The sequence below is a fragment of the Cyclopterus lumpus genome, chromosome 18, assembly GCF_009769545.1.
Source record: "Cyclopterus lumpus isolate fCycLum1 chromosome 18, fCycLum1.pri, whole genome shotgun sequence".
In the NCBI taxonomy this organism is placed as follows: Eukaryota; Metazoa; Chordata; class Actinopteri; order Perciformes; family Cyclopteridae; genus Cyclopterus; species Cyclopterus lumpus.
In genome coordinates, this window is record NC_046983.1 from 10,868,764 (window position 1) to 10,893,563 (window position 24,800).

General features: G+C 44.8%; 1 protein-coding gene across 2 annotated transcripts in view; it reads right to left on the reverse strand.

The window, feature by feature from the left end:
• Positions 1 to 4,010: 4,010 nt before the first annotated feature.
• ppargc1a (peroxisome proliferator-activated receptor gamma, coactivator 1 alpha) overlaps positions 4,011 to 24,800 on the reverse strand; it is a 234,357-nt gene continuing 213,567 nt past the window's right edge. The window contains exons 3-13 of one of the 2 annotated variants that reach the window (XM_034557832.1): positions 22,211 to 22,405; positions 21,128 to 21,253; positions 18,511 to 19,918; positions 17,602 to 17,647; positions 17,316 to 17,389; positions 12,639 to 13,878; positions 10,801 to 10,893; positions 9,672 to 9,792; positions 7,731 to 7,852; positions 7,207 to 7,358; positions 4,011 to 5,086 (exon numbers count right to left, since the gene is read on the reverse strand). In XM_034557832.1, the coding sequence (XP_034413723.1) occupies positions 4,983 to 5,086; positions 7,207 to 7,358; positions 7,731 to 7,852; positions 9,672 to 9,792; positions 10,801 to 10,893; positions 12,639 to 13,878; positions 17,316 to 17,389; positions 17,602 to 17,647; positions 18,511 to 19,918; positions 21,128 to 21,253; positions 22,211 to 22,405 (3,681 nt within the window). In that variant the 3' untranslated portion in view covers positions 4,011 to 4,982. Of the gene's footprint in view, positions 5,087 to 7,206; positions 7,359 to 7,730; positions 7,853 to 9,671; positions 9,796 to 10,800; positions 10,894 to 12,638; positions 13,879 to 17,315; positions 17,390 to 17,601; positions 17,648 to 18,510; positions 19,919 to 21,127; positions 21,254 to 22,210; positions 22,406 to 24,800 lie in introns of both variants that reach the window. The other variant, XM_034557833.1, reaches the window with a different exon arrangement.

Genomic DNA, 24,800 nt, shown 5'->3' on the forward strand with positions numbered 1-24,800 from the left:
CTTCCTAATCCTACGTCTCTAATCTTGTTTTTATTCTCTCTGCCAGCCTTGTAGTCAGAGATAATCAGTGTCACCTATTTTAATTAATCGTGATAGAACCGGAGATACATGTTGCTGCTTCAATGTCAGTTGTTCTCTATTGGTACAGAAAGGAAATTTGTACTCAGAAAAAAAAGAAAAGAAAAGAGTTCATGAATGTAAATTACTGGTAGGATTGCTCATGTTCCACCCCACAGGCTTTAATTAACTAGTCTCAGGTAGTCTAATCTTATTATCGAAGACTGCATTCACACCCTAACCTGCTTACGGAGAGCCAGTAGAAGGGGGATATCCTCATGAAAGAGTTGCCAGGCTAGTGCAGGGATTTCATTTTCAAGTTGCTCTCTACTGCTCGGCCACCAAAATACGAACCATTTACAAACTCATGTCACATAGCTGGAGAAGAAGGCTGAATAGTCGGGTGCTATTTCCAGGATTTCAACAGCTTCCGACACAGCAGCCACAGCTAGATGCCCAATAAAATACAGAGCAACACAACTCAGCGGCAACATCTCAGTGCTTGTCCCACAGAGAGCCCGGCCCCATCAAACCCCATTATCTCCAAGGCCACTACTTACTTCCAACTGGAGTAGAGATAGCTGCTTATCTACTGGTTAATAATAAAAAAGACACATAACAGATAAAAAAAAAGCCATCCTATCGTGATGGAAAGAGAGAGGTGGGAGAGACGAAGCCGACAGGGAGCAGGGAGATTTCCAGGGACTGTTTCATTCTGTGGAAAGGGCAAGCAGAAGGAGACCTCCCGCTGTAATGCGGCAGCCGAGCCGAAATGAAAGCCAGCCGCTCTCTTCTCCGGGGCTAAACAGCGGCCTTAATAAAAAACACAATCAGACCCCCAACCTTAAAGTTTAATGCACATTCTTCCCATATTTCTCTTTGCGGCAGTAAAAAAAAAGAAGAAAAAAGACACGGTGGAAGCTCTAAGATGTGTGTGTGTGTTACATATAAATAAAAGAGGGGGGTTGTTATAGTCATTTAAAGGCCCCATTGAATATCAAGCACACCATCAACCCACTATAGCTCTCCATCGTGTTAATGAAATTGTTCCCCCCCAACTTTTTAATTAGCTTGCAGACTCACGGTGTGGAGTCAAGTTGTGGACACAGACAAAGACTACGGCGCTCTCTCCCAGGTGATATGAATATCAAAGAGGGAAGTTACTCTGAATTAGGCTGAGTTCCTTTATTAGGGGAGAAACTTCAGAGAGAGACAGATGTGCTGAGGTCGGGCCGGTGTCATTTCTCCTTCGTCACTCAGCCTTCATTCAACACTTTGATATACAAGCACAGGAGGGAGGGGATGAAGCTTTTAATGTGAATCCACATCTACGACATGCATTGTTTTCATAACTTTTACATTTTCCCTTTTAACTTCAAGGATGTCTCGTTGATAGTAATCAGAGAGAGCACAACTCATAATCATTCCACAGCGCTGACTGAACAGTGCTTGATGAAGGGATATTAATCACAGGGGGAAGGAGATAATAGGGAAAAGACACTAAAAGAAAGAATGGGATTTTTTTTTTTTTTTTTCAAACACATTTCCCTTTATTGGCATGGTGAGGCTGATGAGAATTGCACATAAAAAAATGAAATTCACAAGAAAGTCGTACAATAGGTAGAACCACAAAGGCATTGGTAAGGACTTGGCAGAAGGCAACGTGGATAGGACACAAACAGGTAACAACCCATAGCGAGCGACCCCCCCCCCCACCCCACACACACACACACACACACACTCCCAGCACACACACACACTCCCAGAAACACACACATACCTGCCTAAAATCACAAACTCACACTCACATACATACATTTGCTCATACACATATTGTCCTTCCAAAAAAAACATGATTACCCAACAAACGTTTAAGCAGTGGCAAAGTCCTCAGTAGGTCACATTATTAAAAAGTCCGCCACATTTGAAATTTGAACCATAAGGTGTTATAATATATTGCTACTCTAGGCAATTTACAAAGCATTTTTTATTACAATGATTAAAGCCACATCTATCAAATGGGGCACGACACCATTACCCAAACGCTATACAGACAGCAAAAAAAGTAAAACAATGTCTTAAAACACAGGTAAAGGTTTCTTTTCTTTTTTCTTTTTTTTTTAAATCCTTCCCTCGACCAATTTGTGCCTCTTTGCATCATAAAAATGTGACGTTTCTTGTCTCCACAGTCAAACTCCATGGAAGGAAGCCTGTGATCAGCAAAGCTTTCATACAGAAGACTTCTCCTCCCCGTGATGGAACCTGGTTCTCTCATTACTTGGCTCGAGCTAGGAACGGGATATTAATTGAACCAGAAACCGCAAGGTTACCTTTAATGTCATGTCGACGGCGCTGTGATATCTGGACTGTGAGTGGGGGCGGTGTGTGTGTGTGTGTGTGTGTGTGTGTGTGGGTGTGGGTGGGGGTGGGTGTTGGGGGGCGGTGTGGCATGCGATACATTGTTGAGTAGTTTTCTACAGGCTTATAGAATGTCATTTAAAATCTGCCAGTTAAGACAGCTGAGAGGCAGATATCCAAAGTGGTTTATACTGTACCGACTGTCATCCTGTAATAGCCATGCACTACACAACAAACAGTTTCAACTCGACACGTTTTACACACAGGGTGGAGTTGAGAGTCAGTCACGTTTGCACAGATGTCACAAGGTAATGCGTGCATTACAATTACATAGACTCAATTACATCTTAAAGGGAAGAGCGGGAGGTGGGAGCGGGGACCGCACGGTGATGAGATGCCAAGATATTGGAATAGTGTCATCCTAGCTACCAGCGACTGGGTAATGGGTCAAGTCCAAAAATCACACAACAATAGGAGCTAAAATACAACTCTGAAAAATAATTTATTGCTTTTTATAGAGTTTTTTCTTTCATTTATATTATTATCATTGTTATTATTAATCATCTTGTAATTATTTTTGAATAATATTAGTAGTATTATCAATATATATATATATATATATATATATATATACACATATATAGACACATATATACTGTACATATATATATACATCAATATATATTTATTTATATATATATATACATAAATATATATTTATACACATACATATATATAAATATATATATATATATATATATATATATATATATCAATAATCATACAAATATATATATATATATATATATATATATATATATATTGTACATCAAATACAAGATCTTAAAAAAATTCAGGAAAAGGAAATTGTAAACTTTTGTTTGGCATTCACATAATCAAGCATGAGTGGAGCGATGACAACAAGTGTTTACAGTGGTATAACAAAATTCCTGCAAAATCAATTTATTGCTTCATGTTCTGCTTCTGTGTGGAAAGGAAAAACAGCGACGTGCTGCAGATGTGACTGATCGTGGAGACAGAAATCACTAAAACGAAGAGGGTCTGACTGCTGGAGTGATTAGCTCAATGTTTTGATTGTTTTGGAAAGGCATAGAAGGTAATATTATCCCCACCAAACCATTTATTGTACACCCTGTCTAGTGATTGTAAGTTAAATAACACAAATCAAAGGACAACAAAAACAGTAAATACATTGTGTGAGGTACGCCAAGTAAAATGGAGTCCATAAATATTCTTGATTCAAATATTAAAATAAATAGATAAATATGTGTATGCACTGATTTTAAAGATTTGAATGCAGTATTCTCTTTCAATGAAGTTAATCAAAAGGAGAACCATACGAAGCAATGAAATTCCACATTATTTATATATAGATATATATATATATATATATATATATATATATATATATATATGTATTGATTGCTTCAGAAATAATGAATAAATATAGATATATATCTATACATATAGATATATATCTATTGTAGATATATATCTATACATATATATATATATATATATATATATATATATATATATATATATGTATGTATATGTATTGATTGCTTCAGAAATAATGAATAAAAAAATGGGGTACCTTTTTTACAATCATGAAAAACATGTTAAAAATGCATTTTACACTGGTTGTATAAGCAAAAACACTGATTGAGAAACTTTACAAACAGAGAAAACTATACATGGTTGACTGTTTTTTTCCCCAACAAAATAACTTAAAAAAGGACGTTTGTTCACATGCTCTCTCAAAATGAGCAGCCGGACACATCTTTTTTTCTTTTTTACAATCATAGCATGTCTTCTAAACATCATGTAGGTGTACAATATGTTTTACAGTATTGTAATTACTACAGATCGACATTCTGAATTAAGAAATTTTCTCCTCATTTTAAAAAAAGGCTGCGTTTTACAGTGCATAGCTGTAACAAATAAAGAACTTTATCCGATATGTACATAAAATAAAAATATTCCTTTTTATAATATTTGTAAATACATGGCTACATTTCTTCTTCAAATGTAGACAACAATGTTACCTTGAGAATTTTACCTCCAAGATACAATTCCCTATACTCTTGTTTGTAACACTATATCCAAACACCAGATTTAAAAATAAAGAAAAATCAACAGCAAAAGAAAACAAATCTGGCTGAACAAGCTGCATGTTTTTACCCTCAAAGAATTGTGGGCATTGTAGTGCTTGGAGAAAAAAAAAATCATGAAAGTTTTTTTTCTTCTTCCTCCACTGATGGTTGTACAGCAGTCGAGTGCACCAATCAGGTGCATCAGGTTCTGAGGGTTCACTGGCTTTCCCAAAATGCAATGTCTCTTCCCAGCTTTTCAGCAGCTATGTTCATGTAAACTTTATTTTTGATATATTCATTTATATTGATATAGGTCTATAGACTTAATCTTATATACTCTATGAAATAGAGTGTAAAACTTCCGGTAGTCTCGTCGTCAAAGGAGCGAGAAACAACAGTGAGGTATCAGAAGTCCCTCTTTGTGACAGACAGCAGGTGCCTCTGAACTGGTTACCTTCTCAGGCTGCGCTGGGCCTCCCTCAGCAAGCTGTCAAAATCCATGGAGTCATACTTGCTTTTTGTGGAGGCTGGATCAAAGTCGTCCGAATGGGAGTCTGAAAGTGGCAAGAAGGATCGTGGTCAGTGGTGAGCAGGGGAGCGTTTCTTTTAACATTCAAAAAGAACACCAAATATCCAAATGTATGTTCGGATTTCTTGGCTGGGCACAATAAATTGTTGAAAAGCAGCTCAAAACATCACTGCATATTTACACTAGCAACCATATTAACTATTACAAAATAATTTCTATAGTGCTGAAAGAAAATAGTGCCTTATTTTTTACGCAGAGGCAAAAGATGTGAAAGCTTATCCTGCGGTCTGTCCATTTCTCACATGTCCTATTTTTTTTCTGATCCACCTGATAATACATAAAGAGTATCTTATCTCTGCCAACAGACAGCTTCAAAAATGGGGCCCCCAAAGGGCCCAGCAGCACACTCCAAGAGCTTTGAGAAATGGGAATGACCATGGCAGCTAGAAGGCGCCAGTCGTGATCTAATGCTATGGCCCAGGGCTGGATTATGTCACACTGCGCACCTTGAGGGATGAAAAACACCTCGGCGCTCTACTTAAAACTAATGGACAGTGTCTCAGAACACACAAAAAAAGATGCGAGAGCCAACAAGATTGAGAAGACGGGGAAAGGTTTGGATACCGTGCTATAATAAGATCCTCCCTTCCTCTCAATCTCTTTATCCTGTGCTATCAGTATGGGGGACGATCCAAATAGCCTGTTCCTGACAAAGAGACGGTCGAATGAAGGCCTTTCCATTTCAGCAGACTGATTAGTCAATCTCAGCATAATGTCTTTGCTCAAGGCTTTAGGATTAGCAACTGTTTCTCAGTGTGTCAATTTCTCATCACGTCTTCTCTTTAAAAGCTGATAGCTTCAAGCATGTGCTTTGAAAATGTATAGCGACCGCTTCATTTATGGAGGAAAGTGCTCTTTTTCTCTCCAGTGACCCGTTGACCCCCTTGTAGCAGTGCATTATATCGTTCCTGACCTCGCATTTTGCTGCTAAATAAACATCAGGAGGAAAACTGGCTGCAGAGTCAATACCTATCTTGTATGTCATCATCAAATGAAGGAGATGATTGTCTGTGGGTGTGCAACACTTTACATAATGGGGAATCTCTTTAAGTTTCAATATGGCTGCTCGATTATCACAAACAATATAACAAACAGAAGAAAAGAAAGTAGTTATTTTCTTCTTTTTTTTTAAACCCACATTGATTTCATCCATTTCAGCACAGATTTCTGACAGATTCATGTATCAGATCAATACAGAAGCTATGTACACACATCGGCAACATACATGGACGTTCACTCAGAGCAATCACTTAGTGTAGATGAATTCTGCCATGACGCCCCGTCTCCCAACAAAGGCAGTAGGTGTGCATAAGTGGGTATGCTCCCACAGTGGCCCCTCCCTCTAAGTGAATGACCGGCCCCTACCTGCCACATCACGGCTCTGCCTCCTTTCAGCGTCGCAACAGCTGGCAACAGACGGAACCTCACTCTAGAGAAGGGAGGGGTTGCTGGACTTAACCTTGCTCCCACCTTCCTCTTCTTCACCTCATCTCTTTTCTTGTCTTTCTTCTAGCGTGCCTTTCTCCTCCTAATTTCATCTCTACTCCTCCCTCCTGTTTGCCATTCTCTTGAAGTGATTCCCATCTCACGCACACAAACACACACACACACACACACACACACACACATACATATTATATATACAATGGCAGATGAAAACACATCTGCACACATGCTTTTAAGCGCTATCTCACCTGCATTTTATATCAACAAGGTACAAACAAGCATCTCAAGTCCACATGAGTAATGGAGTCTGCCTTGTTTTCTTTATGACACCACAGCTACTAACAGGGAAGAAATGGAGCTCTATTCTTGGTATGTTCACAGATTGACCTCTGAACTCTTTTTGCCCCTTGAGCCATGAATGCCTGGTGGACACATTCAGCACTGTAGGAATTGTTCCCAGCACAGAGATGGGTCTCTAAGGATCTGGAAGCATCACTCAAGCCTTTTTTTTCCTGCCGTCTTATTTTCTTCTTCTCCCCCTCCCTCCCTCCCTCTTTTCTTTGACAAGTCCTCCAAGCTACGCAAATGTCCTGCATGACTGCAGGGGGCAAACGGAGAGAACAACAAAGCTGCACTTACCCAAGTCTGTGTAATGTGATTTGCAGAACTGCTTTTGTCCGCCAAAGCACAGCTCGAACTGAGGCTCGTTTGACCTGCGTAAGGTGTGTCCGTTCTCAAGGGCGGCGAAGGCGTCACAAGTGTAGCGGTACGTGATGAAGCCAAAATTGTCCCTGGTCGAGAATAGAAAACGATACGTCAGAGTGGTGCTGCGGGGCAACAATAACTGAACAGGGGGGCCTTGTCTTAGGTGACGATCACGCTATTTATATGCAAAAGAGAATCAATAAAAATGTATCTTTGGGGCTCCATAGGCTAAGACCTAGAGGGATCAGGAGACGGTGAGAGACTGCAAAAGCTTTGTCCTTGTCTTACACTTTCCTTTGCTCTAATTTAACAGTTACAGCAGACCACTTGTGTGTACGACATGACATCCAGAGGGGAGGAATAAATGTTCCACACCCCCCTACACGAATACCTCACTACTATATAGATGCACACACACACACACACACACACATGCACAGGAAATCCTGGGGCCTTACCCATCGTCCTTCAGGTTCACAGCACATTCTTCAATTTCGCCAAAGACTTCAAAGCGGCGCTTCAACTCTGTCCGGGTGCAGTCGGACCTCAGTCGGCCCACGTACACCACCCGTCTCTCCTCCTGCTCGTTAAGAGGAAAGACAGAGCGGAGGGAAGGAGATTAAAAGGGGGGGGTCTGTTTTTTCTTTTCCCCCTCTCTTTCTTCACTGAGCCTTAATGAATTGGTCTTGATCACTCCTGTGGATACTGCAGCTGACTTGGCCCCCCCCCCCCCGTTTTTGTCCCTCTTCTCCGTCTGTGTGTTGTGTTTCTCTGTGATTGGTTCAGCCTGCTTCCTGTTATCTGATGGAGTTGCCGTTTGGAAGCGCCCTCAGTCTGCCTTGGCACTACGATTCCTCTTTCTCTCTGCAACTCATCAACCAGAGGCAGAGTGATTTTTTATCAAATGATGCCATGTCTTAAGTTTGGGGCTGCTTCTTCTTCTTTTGCAAAGTCTAAAAATAAAGCGGTGAGGTGACTCAGCCATATATCAGAAAAGCATCTTTCCCTCCTTCCAACTTGGGAGTCAAACTCACAATGTGCAGTAAACTAGGCCTGGTCAGTTAATTGTGTACAGATACTCATATCCAAGAGAGAGGGAGCATTGGGAGCAGCAGCAGTGAGCCACAGGGTAAAAAACATGGATTTCCTTCAACCTCAGAGGACGTAAGGGTCATAGCGGAATAATTTAGGAACAAACTGCACAAGGCTGCAATTATGGTGTTTGAGTACTTTAATTGCATATGCTAATCATATAATGCAGCACAAGCTTGGGGCTATAGTGTTTCACTAGTATTATTTATTTATTCATTCATTTACTTGCCATTACTGGGGCGCGTCCACCGAGGCCCACTGAAATGTTGAATGCTGTCTTGAGGATAGTAGTAATTCCAACAAGTAGTAAATCAGTAGCCTGGTGCTAAACTCAAAGTTTACCTTTGCCCCGTCCGACTTATATAGTCGCTGCGGAGGATACAAATTAACTTACAGATTACTGTTTTTATGCATTTTTTCCCCCTACTCCCTTAAAGGCGTACGTACGTACTGTATGAGACAAAAAAAGCATTTGCTGAATTAGGGGTTTAGCTGCTGACAACTGATAAATAGGCGGCCTTCTCGTGACGGCACCCTGAGGGCTGCCTGTGTGTGTGGGCGAGTGAGAGAATGAGGCAAAAACAGAGGGAGGGAGAAACCGACAGGAGGACACGCTTCCACATCCATGGCCTTCCCAAACATCGCTTGACAAGCTTGAGCTTTGCTGCTCGTAATTGTTTGTCTTGTCATCTCTGAACATGTATGCATGCCAAGCCACGTTGCATTACTGCATCACTCAATGTGCGCTGCATCAACGAGCGGTGGTAGCGCTACCCCGCTGAAAACCTGGGTAATTTCACACTGAGACGTGGAGAGCGGCGATATGGGAGAAATGTGATCAGCGGCCGTTTCCTTCTTTGTCCTTTTCCTCCGTCTTGCTCTCCTAGTTTCTGTTTTCCACAATTTTAACATTTTACCCCCTGTGGTGTGATTAATAAGAGTCGACAGTGTTTCCAGACACTGGAGCTGTTAAAAATACACAACCCCGAGATAAAAAAAAAAAGGAAGGGCCTGTCGCCTGAGTCATTCAGGAAATCACTTTGTATGTATTCTTTCAGTGGGGTGGCACGTGGAACTGGGCTGGAGGATTTCCCATCCTAAGTAATGTGTGTGTGTGTGTGTGTGTGTGTGTGTGTGTGTGTTTGTCTGCGGGAGCTTTCTGGGTGTTTGCAGGAATTTCTACATGTGCCACAGCAGTGGTTGCGTGCGGTCTTTTATCAGTGTCGACAGGAAAGACTCAAAGTCAAGCTCAGAAAAAATAAAAGAGAGAATGGGAAATTAGATGGCGTTCGTGTCAGTTAACTCACTATTGCTTTTTGCTTTTGCCTCTCTCTTTGCTCGGCCCTTTCGAACTCCCTCTTCTCGTAGTCCCGGCGGTACTCCTCCCTCTTCAGCCTCTCATGCTGGTACTCCTCGTAGCTGTCATACCTGCTGGGAAAAGGATACGTATGACATCACTGTCCTCGCTCGTCCTCTAAATTCACCCTTCCTGTTGATGACTGTGAAGAACAATTGCCAGTATTCACCAAGGAGTAGTCCCCTATTTTCTCACCACTGATGGTTGAGAGGGGGATTTCAAATGGAAAGGAAATGGACATGTTAATAAGATGTCACTTCGCCGTCGCTATGATTACGGAGCCCACAGGATCGGCCCGCGGGAGTGCCGGCGAGCAGCGCAGCCGGGGGAGCCAGGCAGCTGCAACTGTCAGCACAACTTCACATGTCATTACTTTCTGCTTAGTTAGGGCTTCATCAAGAAGGAAAGTGCAACTTTCTCCCCCACCCCGGACTAGCACCAGACGTGTCCGTTAAGTTTTCGACTGATGAGCGACTCTCAGGCTTGTCGGGTGTCATTAGGCCCGCGGGTGCCAAATCAGCTCGGAGCGCTGAGATGGTGTCAGTCTCCCTCTCTCTCTCTCTCTCTCTCTCTCTCTCTCTCTCTCTCTCTCTCTCTCTCTCTCCCTCTCTCTCTTCCTGCTCTGTGACAGCACTTCTCTGCATATGAAATGGTCGCCTCTGCGGGGGCTCACGGAAAACTACAGAGGCACTAAGTTGAATAGGCGTCGTTATACACTGGGAGCGTGACTCATGAGGAAAGTATGAATGTGCATCAGTGTGATTTGGGAATTCTTTTGTCACTAGTCCAATAAAACATGATTAAATTAAACATATTTGCCCCCAATAATTGTCACAAGACCCCCGTGTGGACAGGACGAGCTGCAAAAAGCTTCAGTCTGGATGCGTGAAGGGAATCACCGAGTGGTGACAGGAGAAAGTTACTAACACTGCATGTGTCTACAGTGACTGTGATTCAACCACACTCTCTCTTGAATTGTGACAGTTTCTAAGAATAAACATGTGTCCTAACCTGAAGAACAGCGACTTAACAATACGATACGGAACGCGTATAACTGAAGGGGAAATTTAAATAATCACCTTGGCCTGCGGCTGAGAGGAGATCGAGACTGAGGGTGGGGGCTTTTGTGAGTCCTGGAACGAAAGGTGCTGGAATCTGTGTTGTGACGAGACCTGTGAGAAAACGGAAACATTTTAAATAGAAGAAACACATAGGAATGCTGTTTAACTCACACATTTGAAAAAAATATATGTTTAAATAAATGATGCTACATACTGATGACTGAAACTTGTGACACCTTGGTTAATTTATTCTAGGCTTTGGGATCCAAATTAACCTCACAAGACGCAGCCATTTTAGATGTTAGAAACTGGGTTAATTCCAGATAAAAGCATTCTGTATTCTCCTAATCTAGCTCATGGCCACATTTAGTGTGCATGATTTCGTACAGCTCTTTTATACACACCCGAGCTAGCACCTTCATACATGCACCTGCTGTCTATGTTGTATGAGGACATGGTCAATACTGTGGGCCCCAGTGACCTGACTGTAGAGCTTGTCCTGTGTCTATGCAGTCCGTGAGCTTCTGATCCTTAATTATTGAAGCGTTGCTGAAGAGGCAAGATCTGAATGATGGAGGAGGAGAAGTTCGGGAAGCGCAGCGAAGCAAAGGAGTGACAGTTTTGAGAGATCGAGGATCCTACGCTGCGGAACTTGAGACAGAGAGGAGGGATTTTGAGAATTATTTTGCTGATATCCTATTTATCTTTTCTTGCATGAAAATATAACAAGCTTCTGGTTCTGTCCCTTTCAAGACTCCAATCCCTACACAGTATTTTCAGAAAGCTTGTCAGTGTCAGAATGTGATGGAATGCCTTGAGACTATTACTGTATAATTTGTGAGCGAGTTGGTGTAGAGCCCAAGAACAAGGGCCCGGGCAGAGTAAAGTGATTCTCTTGGCTCTCAGGAGTAAACTGACCTTTAAGTAATCAGGCAAACAAACTGAGTCACCGCAGTGGAGTCATGCACTGTGAGGCACTCAATGGACCACTACTGACAAACTTAATTTACTCACATCCTTCTCAGTAACTACGGTTTGCCTCTGTTCTTCTACCAAAAAAAACACAGACAGAAACCCCCTCAGCTCTGATCAAAGGGAAGCATGGGAAATGTAGTCCTCACACAGAGCTATGATGATAGGAGTCTCTTTTGAGAGGGGTTTTGAGACTACATTCCCACACCCTGGATTTGGCTTTCATCTGTGGGGATGTAAAAGAGGAGGGTTTGCCACTCAGTAAAAACAACAGCTGCCGCTTAAAACAATAGCCCCGGCATCAAACGAAAAACAGGAGCATGCGAGGGAGCGAGTGAGGAAGGGGGTGAGCGTTCGGAAGATGTTCAAATAAAACTCCCTGCCTAGAGATTAAAACTCATACTTTTCAGAAGTCCAGTGCCTCTGGCGCGTTTAATGTTCTGTGTTTTTTGCCTTTTTGGTTCATTGTGTGTTTTGGGGAAATCACACCATTCAACCAATCTTTTTTCCCCATTGTCACTTTATAGACATTAAAGTGCCGCCTGGTTCAAAAGGCAGCGTTTGGTTAGTTTAATAACTGCAGACACTTTGGTTAGAATCTCTTCAACATGGCCTGTTCAATCCCTCTGTGTAACACTTGCCATCTATTCTGCATTTCGTCCAGACAAGGCAAAGAAGCAGGAGATCAAGAACCCATGCTGAGAGTCACCAGGGTCTATCCTGTCTGACACCAGCTCAGATGACTGATCAGGCCTGTTTTACACTCCTAAGCTAGATCCCCTGACAGCTCCAAGCTCCTGTACAAAGTGCATAGGTCGGGAGCAGCCAAGGCTCAGCGAAAAGAAGCAGGAGGTTTGTGTGCGTGGGTCTGAGAAATGTCTTACCATGAGGGGTGTCTGTCGGGTGAGCTAGAGAGGGAGCGCCTCCGATGGTGCGAGGAGGAGCTGCGGGAGTCAGAGTGGGAACGAGAACGAGAACGAGATCGAGATCCGCTGCTGTTCCAGCAGAAAGGCCTGCTGGGAGAGAGGAGGAGGGAGGAAGGTGGGGAGACGGAGCCTCGTGAAGGGGAGCAGCTGGATGGTGGGGAACAGGAGGGAGAACAGGGGGGGCAGTCAAAGAGAAGGTCCAGAGGGGTGCCCTCCCAGGGATAGAGGAAGCGACTCTCACGGCCCTCACCCAACTCTAGCTCATCCTGGAAGGGCAGGGACCCTGGGTGCAGGTAGCTGGAGCCAGGCAGCCTGTGGGAGTAGGAGCCATTCGCTGCCTCCTCAAGGGACATAGCGGCCGCAGCCTTACTTGTTTTGCTGCCAGGTTCTCTCTCCTTGGCACCCTGGCTATAAAGGGCTTGTAAAGGGGGACCAAAGTGCTTGTTGAGTTCTTCTCTGATTTCCTGGTCACACAGGAGCTTCCTGCTGATGGCAGAAGAGTAGAGTTGGTCCCAGTCAATAGGGACCTCATGTGAGGGGATCTGGGGGGATGGTGTAAGGGTCTGCTTGCCTAACTCCTGGACCCGGGCTGCGTCTCCATTCGCAGAGGCAACATTTTTCTGCTGAGCCAAACGACCAGATGAAGCTGATAATGGAGAACGAGAAGATGAAGATGATGAAGAGGATGGTGGCATGGCTGAGTCCTTACATTCGACATGCCTGTCCCCCACTTTGCCTGCAGTAGGCATGGGAGCAGCGGTGGCACCTGGGGTGACCGTTATTTCTGCTGCTGGAGTCATGGTAACAGTGGCTGTGCCGCCGTGCTTCTTAGCGACAGCTGACGCCTGGCAATAGTCATGGTCACTGTAGCCACGGGGCGCCGCCCGCTTATTGTTGCTAGTGCTGCGATGCTCCTCAAGGTCGCCGCCCACAGTGTGTTGGGTGACCGAGTAAGGTAGGGTGGTGGACGCTTTGTTCAGCTGGGCATAAAGCTCAGTCTGTTCGGGACCCTTCCTGGTGGGGCCCCCGCCTGAGGCACCTGGGGCCGGGGCCAGAGCGCCGGGGCCCAATTCGCTCAGCCTGGCTCTTTTGCATGCCAAGGCTGATGAGGAACATGAAGACAACTTGGTTTTGAGCGATGCTTTGAAAGGATTCTCTTGACTGGCTTTGTGTGGTGGCGTGGTTGGTGGTGTCAGACCTGCAAAGGAAGGGAAAGGCAGAGGTTGGTGGGGGTGTGGGGGCTCATCTATAAACTCCCAGGTCAGTTTATGGACAGTGGACACAGATACATGCCTGATTAAAATATTCACTTTCACTTGGCCTAATCCTGATCTCTATTTCATTGCAATCTTGACAGATTAATGTAATGCTTGGTGTAACTTAATACGGTGGTGCTGTAATACGGATGACTTGCCATCCATTTCCTCTCTGACCTTGGAAGGATCCCTTTCACGAAAAAAAAGAAAAAAACATAACACAAAACCCTGCAAACACCCAATGAAAAAAAATGAAAGTACATGTATCATATCTCTGGCTGGCTCACATAAATGTCTGTACTGGACAGCAGCCAATTCATCTGAATAAAACCAAAGACATTTTTTATCAGCCTAAAAAAAAATTCATCAGTGACATGACGGCGTGTGCATGTTTCACGATTAGCCAGGACAATGGCCCTTTTCTGTGAAACATTGGAGCATGCCTAGTGAAGTTGCCATGGCAAGATGTCATAGGAGCACAGGAAGTACTGGCGAATGGGCCGTCGTTCTTCTCAGATGGCATGTCCCGTCTACTTGTGCCCCCCCCTCCCCGTCCCCCAAGTTTGCCCAGCCTCTTACAGATTTACAACCAGACAGATGGCAGTTATATGGGAAGTCCTGAGATGAGCCCACTTTATAGCATTGTTAATGCACTCACACAAGCACCCGCCACCATTATTCTCTCTCTCTTCCCTTTAGTCGTGTATTCTCCCCTTTTCTCTCTTCCTGTCTGCCATCTTCCCTGGATCAATCTCTATTTCTCCCTTTCCGTCTCCCAGCATCCTATCCAGTTTCTGTCTCACACAGAACAAATGTGCCCACACACACACACACACACCCTCGTCACTAACAGTCTCTCACTGGAGTCAAACTCAGCCACTTTGAAACACCTACGCTCTCCCCTCTTCTTTGCCTTCCTTATAATGCACATCATTCTTCGCTTGCTGGTGAATCGCACCAGATGAATGCTATTAGTCTCAAATCCTGTGTTAGAGTATGCACTGGGAGTGCGGGAGCCTGATACATAAATATGCAGGTTTCTGAAACCACTTGCTGTGTTTGGAATGCCTGATCCAACGGCTTATCATCCTACTTATTTTCTAGAATTGTCTGTGAGTAGGACTGCAAACCCCACTCGCCTCTTTCCCCCCTTTTCTTCCCTCACTTCTGAATGCGATATAGACATATTATTTCTGCTGCCGATGGAAATGAGCTATGAAAAGAAGGGAGAGAAGGAGGGGGACGCCTGAGGAACTTCTGTTTCACCAATGCAGCGCCATCTGTCCAAAACAATGTGCGCGTGGGGTCATAAACTAGGAGGCATTAGCAACGGGGGTGAAATAAATCAGAATTAGATAAATATGTGTCTCTCAGTCAAACTCGCTAGTGATGGATGATCCGCCGATACAAACACTAATCATGTAGCCACCGGAAATGAAACAATGAAGCAAGTGAACAAGTCAGAAAGAAAGAGGAGCATTAGCATTTTTTTTTTTTCGCCAGCTGTAAATTGCAAGGAGACCTTGGAGCGAATAACAACTCTGTGCTTAAAGAGTTGATCCGGCGGTAAGCCATGCAAATAGCAACACACAGACCACCCCAGTGTCATGAGATACAGTAATTAAAGACAACACTGCAGCACAGGGTAAATCTATTAGCTTGGCAGAGATGAGGCCAGAGCAGTCAGATCCCATGGGGGCCTCATTGCCTGTTGTAACCTTTACTGTACCAAGAAACATGCAGCCAACAGTCCAAAAGTTGACTTAGTATTAAGAATCATGGCTCAGGACACAATGTACAGGTTCTCCTGATAACAAAATCAATCTTCCTATGAAACAGTAACCACTACTACTACTACAACTCATCATAAAGGTATTAAATAATATGTAACTGGCAGCAATTCATGGAAATTTCCAACAATGAGTTGTCGACCTGGTGGAGCACACACACACACACCTGGCTTACTTCCATCTGGTTATCAGTACCACTGCCATCATTTTTATTGTAGTGGAATATTACTGTCAATCTGCAAAGGACATTCAACTCCGGACCTCAAAGCGCTCACCTGCGCTGACTGGGATCCATATCCATTTGTCTCCTGCAGCACGAGATTCAAAAGTGAATCCCTAAGTAGGAAAGGGGCTCACTAACCTTGAGTATTCTGGACTAATGATTTTCCTGCTAATATTCAACCCTACATTTGCTGTAAACTCAGGCTTTATTTGACTGTGCTTGTAATGCAGATGCAGTGGAACAGAACGGTCACCCGGACTTGGCCACAGGTCAATAAACTCACCCACGAGCAGTAAAACAGGAAGAAATATTAACCGCACTTGATTGCCCCGGAGCTTAAGCAGCCATGCTCTTTCCCTTCTTTAGGTCTCAACAGGCATCCCCTTTGACCCCGAAAGCTTATCTACACAAAAGGGTTAAACACCCCTTGGACAGAGGGAGATCTCTTGGGGTGTGATGTGCCCCACAAGAGATAAGTAGAAGGTGCAGGGGGCAAACATGAGGTATGTATGAGGACCATTTTACCTGCTGGTAAATGAATACTCAAAGGGGGCCAGTGCAACATCACACAGTACAAGAGGCTAAAGGGCAGCCATTTTGTTTTTTATTGACCTGAGATGATTCATTTGGAGAAGGCGATAATTACTGACATCGTTCATGCAGAGAGAGAGAGAGATAGAGAGATATGACGCCCAATATTGCAGATATTCTCTGAAATTCTCTTCATTTTTGTCTTGTAACCTTTTGCCTATAGCTGTCTTCCAATGAAGTTAATTATAACTCAATAACACAAAAGGATGACGGCAATAATGATGCTGAAAAACACCTCACACTGACTACAATTACAAAACAGCATCCTATGCATACACATCTTCACATTGGAAATTGACTCCCCAGCCAGCTGATCTAATTGCAGAATTGTCTGGGGGCCTAAGGACAGGACGGCACGGATCACACAGGCAAAACCAAATTACAACGCAAAACCAATTAAAACAATAACACTGCCATTTCAATTTTCCTATGATGTGTAGGCTAAGTAAGCTGTCAGTCAGAGAGCATTAGGATCTGATACAGGAAGAGGAAAAGCATATTAACTCATCAGTAAAAGGGGAGTGGAGGTGGTGGAGGACGGGAGGGGTTTGCTAATAAACCCCGAAGAGATTGGAAAGCCTAATCAATACTCAAGCACATAAAAATGTTCTCCTATGCCTTCACCTTGAACTCTGAACTGTAATGGACTATCAAGATGTTGAAACAGCCAGTATTAATAATAGCTACAACAGGGAAGTGAGAATTTCCACCTACTAGTGTCTTTTATATGTAAAATTCTAACATGTGTTTTAAATAGTCAGAAAAGTATGCTTACCTGGGGTTCCAGCAATCTCCACACTTAATGTGCGTTCAATGGTTTTGTTCTCATACGGTGATCCCTTGTGGTCACTGGAAGACAAAAAGAAAAAGTGCAATATTTTACTTCTCAGGTGACAGTAAGACCTCAAAAAGCTTTTGTGATCTAAGAAATGGAAATGAGTCACAGAAATGCCTCAACTTGGATTCGAGTCTGTGTTGTTTTCTTTGGATTTGTGTTTTTCGGTAGTTTTTCGGTGCATTTTGTTTGCCTAGAGTAACGTGGAAAAACATCTCACACTTACTTTGGAGACTCTGGGGTCAAAGGAAGTGGCAAGGTGGTTGGTTTGGCTGCAGAACACAAAGGAGCATGTGTAATTATTGACCTAGTTATAACACGCATGGCAGAAGAGAACAAGTCCACATTCTGCAACAATTAATCTCAATTTGGTGCATTAAATGCAATTATTGCTACAAAAAAACCATACCTGGTTAGTAAGTATTTCTATGGACACTATTGTGAAAACCAAATCTTTTTAGATTGACCCCGTTTTAACAATATTTTTGCCTTAAGTTAGACCGTCCACTCTGTGAGGCAGGATGAAGTGATGGTACGTTTTTTCACAGGTGTCGAGACACAGACATACCCCGCTCAAGACAACAAACAGATCGAAATGGAATAAAGACACAAAGAGACGATGCCACAAACAAGACACATGACAGTGGGTGAGCCCCTCTCTGAACAAAAAAAAGGTCATAATCGCATGCACCAACAGCAGAGGAGGGGAAAAAGAAGGAAGAAAGGAGAGTCAAGGAAGCTTGTGCAGTTGCCCGAGGCTCTGGCCGACTTGTGCTCCAGCTAAGGGAATGTGGCTTTAGTAGCACGGCGCTCTAGAGCAGCACCTGGGCTCTGAGTCTAAACCAACATATTCAGCAGACTAGGCTCATTCAGCCAAAGATGGTTCAAGGGTCGACTCTGAGTACAAGACGTACACTAGCAAGACGAGGCTCGGCCCTTTTCCCACTCCCTCAAAAAAAAAAAAAGCATTGGCTAGCAGGCTGTTTGTTGTCATTGTTTATGCCCTCAGAATGACTGTTAGATTCGAATTAGAATAGGGATTAGTTGTGAAGTCAAACTTGGAAGTGATTAGAGCAGGAGAGGGAGAAGAGAGAGCAGAGATAAGGCCAGTGGGGGGGGATGCAGTCATGATTACCTAACAACGAGAGGCCCTGGTCGTCGGGGTGCTCGCTGAGTGCCTGCCTGTGTGGGTGCCCTTGCCCTTGTATGATGTAGGGAGGGGCGGGTTCTGCAATTCTAGTATCTGGGAAGAGTGGGCTTGGTGGGCCCTGTGAGAGCACTGCATCGGGGCTGCCCGTGACATGGTCATCATCATCAACACCATCATCATCATCATCATGGTCAACATCCTCCCCACAGAACCCCTGGTTTAGCCACCGGAGCTCTAGTCCAAAGCCCATGTCTAGCCCTAAGTCTGTCTGGTTAACCCAGCTCTCTAGGTCAAAGGCCAGAGGAGACAACAGGGACCCTGAGTCAGGCTCTTCGAGCTGACTTACTCCCCGGTTTCTACAATCATTGGTCCCTCCCAACTCTTCCTCCTCCACCTTTGAGGGAGCCTGTGCTGGGCTCTCAGACCTCTTACCTGCTGATTTGCTCTGAATGGTGGGTGAAGGGGTGATCTGAGGTGGGAGTAGGTAGGCTCGATACTGAGCAGGCCTCTGTTTGGAGGTGAGCAGCTGGCTAAGTAAGGGGTGTCCCGGCTTCTCATCCTTTTTCTTAATAGTTACTGTGATGTGCCTATGTGGTGCACGGCTGGCACCTCGATTATTTCTGCGGCCTTGCCTGCCAAAGCCCTCACTAGCCTGAGTGGCGCCCTCAGCCTCTCGGCAATGCTCACAGCTGTGACTCACCTCTCGGGGAGGGAGGGAATAAGAATGCATATACCTAATAAACCTAGCGGCGGCCAGGCGGCCAACATCGCCTGGCGGCCTTCCTTCTTCACTGGGCGGCCCGTGCTCCAGTTTGGGGCGGGCATGGCCGCAGGTGGAGGTTCTGTGGCCGACAGGGATAGAAGCACCCTCCGACTCCTCAACCCCGTCATCGTGAGTGCAACGCTGCCACTTCCCAGCCCCAACACCAGCCACACTACACTCGGCTGCAGCCCGGCTCTCACCTCGCTGGTGATGCTGCGGTGGCGGCTGTTGCTGCTGCTGTTGTTGTTGTTGTTGTTGTTGCTGTTGCTGTTGCTGTTGCTGTTGTTGCTGTTGCTGTTGTTGCTGTTGCTGTTGCTGTTGTTGCTGAGATGGCACAGCTGACTTCTTCTTGGAGGTGGTGGAGGAAGAGGAAGACGAGTTGGAGGAGAGGGAGGAGAACGAGGAAGTAGATGACGAGGATGGCGAAGACGAAGAGGAAGAGGCACCAAGACCACTCTTGTCCCTGCTACTGGCACCCCCCCAGGTGCTCTTGGCTTCGCTGGCTTTGGTGTGGAGCAGGATGTCATCGGTGGCTGTCAGGTATTTCAGCAGCTCAGTGCAAGGCCGCCTCACCGGGCGGTTCTGTTGGCTGGAGCCCCCTCTTGCTTTGCCATTCCAGGGGCTCTCCGTCTGCACAACAACAAAAATACAGAGAGAAAGAGAAAATGATTACGTTTGCTTAAATACAAAGTTTTGCTCAGTGTTGTTTGTACAGTGCGGTTGTACAGTTGTGAGAAAGTGCTTTATATGGCACAAGAGGCTGAAAGAGAGCCTCCGACAGCCTGAGCACAGCGGTTAGCCAACTGTCTGGGAGGCGATGCTGGGGGTGCGGTCCGCACATCATCTTAATTGCGTGGCACCGCGAACACCACCACGGCACTCTGTACGCGCATCGTGTCCTCCGGGAGTCCTCATTCACTGTGCTTCAGAAATGGATGACTCAAAGGCACAGTGCAAAAATAGACCATGCGAGGAAGGTTGACGCACTGCATGTGCAAACATTGTGTGCGTAACACACACACACACACACACACACACACACACACAGACTGTGTTGTGTTTCCCACAAAATATGATCACACACATTTGCTTTTTACATTCAAAGGAAATTTAAGCACGAAGAAAAAGCATAAAACCGAGATGCCAGACATGTTTCCCCAAACAAGAACAAATGCTGTAAGTTGTATATGAGACTGAATATACAGCATGGCACATTCAAACATGAATTGCTAACAGATCACTAAAATCACATACTTTATTTAATCACATTCCTAAACCCATGATTCTTAAACTGGCAAAAATGGATCTTAATCAACCCCACCCTTTTAGAAAAAAAGATCCTTTCGAGAGCTGTCTAATGAGACCATCACGTCTGATATTTTGATCTCGTCCGCTCAAGGCATCAATCTCTCCCGCAAGAGCGCCCGTCGCTGTTTTTTTTAGTTTTTTTTCCAACAGGCACCATACCAAGGCGGATAAGTGGTGGAGCTAATGAGACAACGGTGCCGATGCCTCGCTGGAAAGCCCAACAGCAATCAGCCTGTTTTCATTACGAGATGGCCCCCTGGGATAGTAGACTAGAGCAGTATTCTAACATCTTCTAAAGGCGGCCACCAAAACAAGAAAAGTGTGAGAGGGAGAGGGAGGGAGAGAGAGAGAGAGGAGAAAGAGAGAGAGAGAGAGAGAGGAGAGGGAGGGAGAGGGAGGAGAGAGCAGACGTTGCAAGAACATAGTGAGGGAGAGATAAACAAACACTAACAAAAAAATGTGTGTTCAGGAGTGGAAAGCAGCAAGGCAGTGTGTGTACGTGTGTGTGTGTGTGTGTGTGTGTGTCCCTACCTTGACGACGGCAGGTGGTGGTCTGATCCGGTGGTTGCTGCTGGCTGCATGGTTCTGTGCCTTGCCACCTGTGTATTGATTATAGCTGAGCTGGGAGTTTGCGGGTGCCAGAAGGAGCTTCTTCAGCTGCAAATGGACCCAAACAGAACAAGAGAAAGTGGTGAAGGAGGGGGAATTGAGCGTGGGTTATGCAAATTACCATTTTCTTTCAATTAGACCACCTGTGCTTTATAATTTTATACAACCAGGAGAGACCAAAGCTGCAGTTAGAAAAGATAATATCACTGACGTGTTTAAAAGATTAGAGAATTTCACGCAGTTTACAGTATGAGACAGGACACGTTTTGTTTTTCTTTCTTCCTGTGCAGGTGTTTTTGTGTACACAAAGCCAAGGTTTTCTAATGTGATTGAATAAACACACTGAGGTACGTGGCTAAATGTTATTTGAAAAGGGAACCGGGATGGAATACAAACTGAACATAGCATAACATTTTAGGTCAAAGCCCTTAAGCTAGAGAAATGCCCAGATGTGTGTCAAAAAGGTAGGCTGACTAAACCGAGAGACCTGTCTCTTTGCCAAAAAAGATGACTCGGGCAGAGGGAGATTAGTTGGGGCCCAGTGAGAGTAGACGAGATGGATTACTTTCTCCCCTTACTTTCATTTTGTGCCGGCTTGATTTCAGGGCCTGTGGCACTGTGTCAACCATAGTTGGCCCAACCACAGTGTTCATATCATTGAATTTGGCGCCACAATAGCACGGTTATGTAATTAGCACTGAGCAGCGAACACACTGATCCATTCCATTTACTTCCCTCCTCACTGCATCTCTGCACGCTGTCACTACACGTACTGTGAATACATAGTGGAAACTGTGGCAGAGTGTGGATTGGGCGCTGCCAAATACAGAAGCCCAAAAGACAAATGGCCACTTTTGGTGCCCGGTCTTGAAGAGTCTTCCATGGGCCGGCGCAAAAGCAACAGAGTGTGCAGGGTGAGAGGTCATGTCTTCAAAATAACTTGTGTTTTAACCCTGGAGTGTTGGTGATGGGAGGTTCTTGAGGAGGTCAAGCAGTTGGTCTTACCAGGGAAGGCTCCTCGGGCTCTGGGGTGCGTGGCGAGCCGTCGGGGGAGGAGGGACAGCTCCGGTCACTGGCATTGGTCACGTCCCCATCTGCCAGGGCCTCAAACGAAGGCAATCCGTCCTCATCCACCGGGATGCTGTCCAGGGTCTCTGTAAGCACTGCCAGCAAGTTGGCCTCATTTTCTTCATCTATCTTCTTGGGGGGGGTGGGGGGGAAGACAGAGACAGAAAAATAGAGAGACGGGGGAAAAATAGGACATTTTAGTTTAGAAGTTGCATTGCTTTTTTTTTTTCTTCTTCCAGGGAAGTAAAGGTGGTGGGTGGTTGCATGCAGGCTTTCATTGTTAGCAGAGTGGGAACATTTTTTTCTCATTTTTGTTTTGCATCAGAGCTGGCTCTATTTTGGCAGCCTTTTTAAAAAAAAAAATTCTCTCCCTGTGCAAGTGAGTCAAGCCTGTCACTCATATTTTAAGCATGCAGCTTACTGGACCAAAAATAATATCTCCCCCAAGAAACCCATTACCAGGGCTGACAAGTAACAAGTATCTCGGGGAGACAGGAATGGGTCGGGGTGCGTTGCGGTGTGTACGGGTTTGTGGGGGTAAGCGAAACAATGAGCGAAGTGGACTCTCCTCTCTCTTCCTTCGCGGAAACTGAGAGACGATCGGCGCGCGACGACAAGATGTTCGCAAGCAATCCACAGATAAGCCGAATTACCACCCGCTAATGCTAAATAAATGTGATATATTTAAAATGTTGGCATGACAGCTGATGTTCACAATGGGCGGGAAGTTGCCATCAACATTTCATGAAAAATAAAGCTTGTTCTTGCCACTCAGCTCTTCTTTGATGTACCCGAGGAGTTGTGTGATTGCTGCAGCTGGCTGTTTAATGGTAGAGATAATAACTGTGTGTGAGAAATAAACAGACGGAGAGATGAATATACTGTATGGAGATGGGTAGTGGGAGAGAGGGAGATTGGAGCTGCCAACTTCTTTCAATGAAGGTTCACCGGGGATAATAACTATGCATGTATGTAGAGAAATAAACAAGAAAAGAGAGAATAGATATTAAGAGTGAGCGGAACGCAGCTAGTGTTCGTGTGTGCGCACGGCTGTGCCTTTCCACTGTGACAAGTGACAACAGGAACTGTAAGTTCCAGGCCCATAAAAGCCCCGGGGACTTTAAGACAGCGGAAAGATAAACAGCGTCGTCACCTCGGGATGTTCTGTGGCCAGCCCAACAAGAACAAATCCCTTCATGCACATGGCAGGATGTTCCTCGCTTGGCGGCGGCGGCGTGTGGCCGTCATTATGCCATGGGGGCCGACCACCTCTCAGATACCAGCACTAGACCTCAGAAGATTCCCACACGCACAACATTCACCCACCCACTTGTTTCTGTCTACCCCACTGATTTTACATAATTATACACCCACCACGGATGTCACTTTTGGAGCAGTTTTGGATTTACCAATGAGATAGCGGCCATTTTAATGCTTTCCCCCCTCCAATTTTCATTTATAGATGACAGAGATAAAGAGGTAAACGTTCAGTTAGTTAACTAACAGCGAGGAAAACGTTAATCTGATGTTCATTGAGTAGATTTTCTCCTAACAACATGAGCACTCAGTCATTATTAAAAAATGATAAAGGGGACATATTTCACAGAGATAACGCGACGTAGACTGGGGCCATGTCGCATTGGCAAGCAAATGCCTTGCAGGAAATTGCTCTGTATGAGGTGGCATGCTGTTTAATTACTTGCAAGGAGCTTCAAATCCACTGTGCTGGAACCCTATGCTACTAAAATGTTCCACATTTCCAGCATCCCAAGTTATTACCTGAGCACTAAGCGGGTAGGTATTAACCGCTGATAAAGACGGAGCCTTTTCTTAGCGCCAACATACATCCTCGCATGAGAAATTGAAAGTAGGATCATTTTTAGATTATCACAAATGAGTCTTTAATGAGCCAGCCATCTGTTTAGGCCCAAACTCACCAAACATCAAAGCAATGCTGTATTTGGATGGGGCTTTATTCACCTCTATAGTCAGTTCAAACCTACACATTCTGGAGATATTGCAGTCTGTGCCACACTGTGACATGAGTAACATTACGAGTTGAGAGGGCTGTGCAAGCTTCATTATGTCATGGTGTGGAGAGGATTGGGGAATTTCTGAGGCTGTGGAGGGCTCAAATGTAGCGATTTCAATCCTGTTTCAAAAACCTCTACCAATTGGCAAGCTCCCACAGGCACACTGTATCCTCGCAGATAACCCAAAAGGGACTCTCATATTCTGAAAGAGTCACTTGTAAAACCCTGAGTCGTGACGATCATGCTGAAGCCGCTGCTGCAGCTCTAGTGGAGGCACTCATCGGCCAAGTGGGGATTTGAGGAACTGGGGTTAAGAGCAACCTCAGTGATTGTTTCTACCCTGGAGTGAGCATGATCTAATACCCCTGTCCAGGAGGGCAAGCTTTTCTATGCCAGCTTATGGACCACACATTGCTGAGTTTCTGCACCAAAGTCAAGCTTCGACCAATGACTCACTTGCCCCTTGTATATTTATTAAAAAAGTCTCTGTGTGG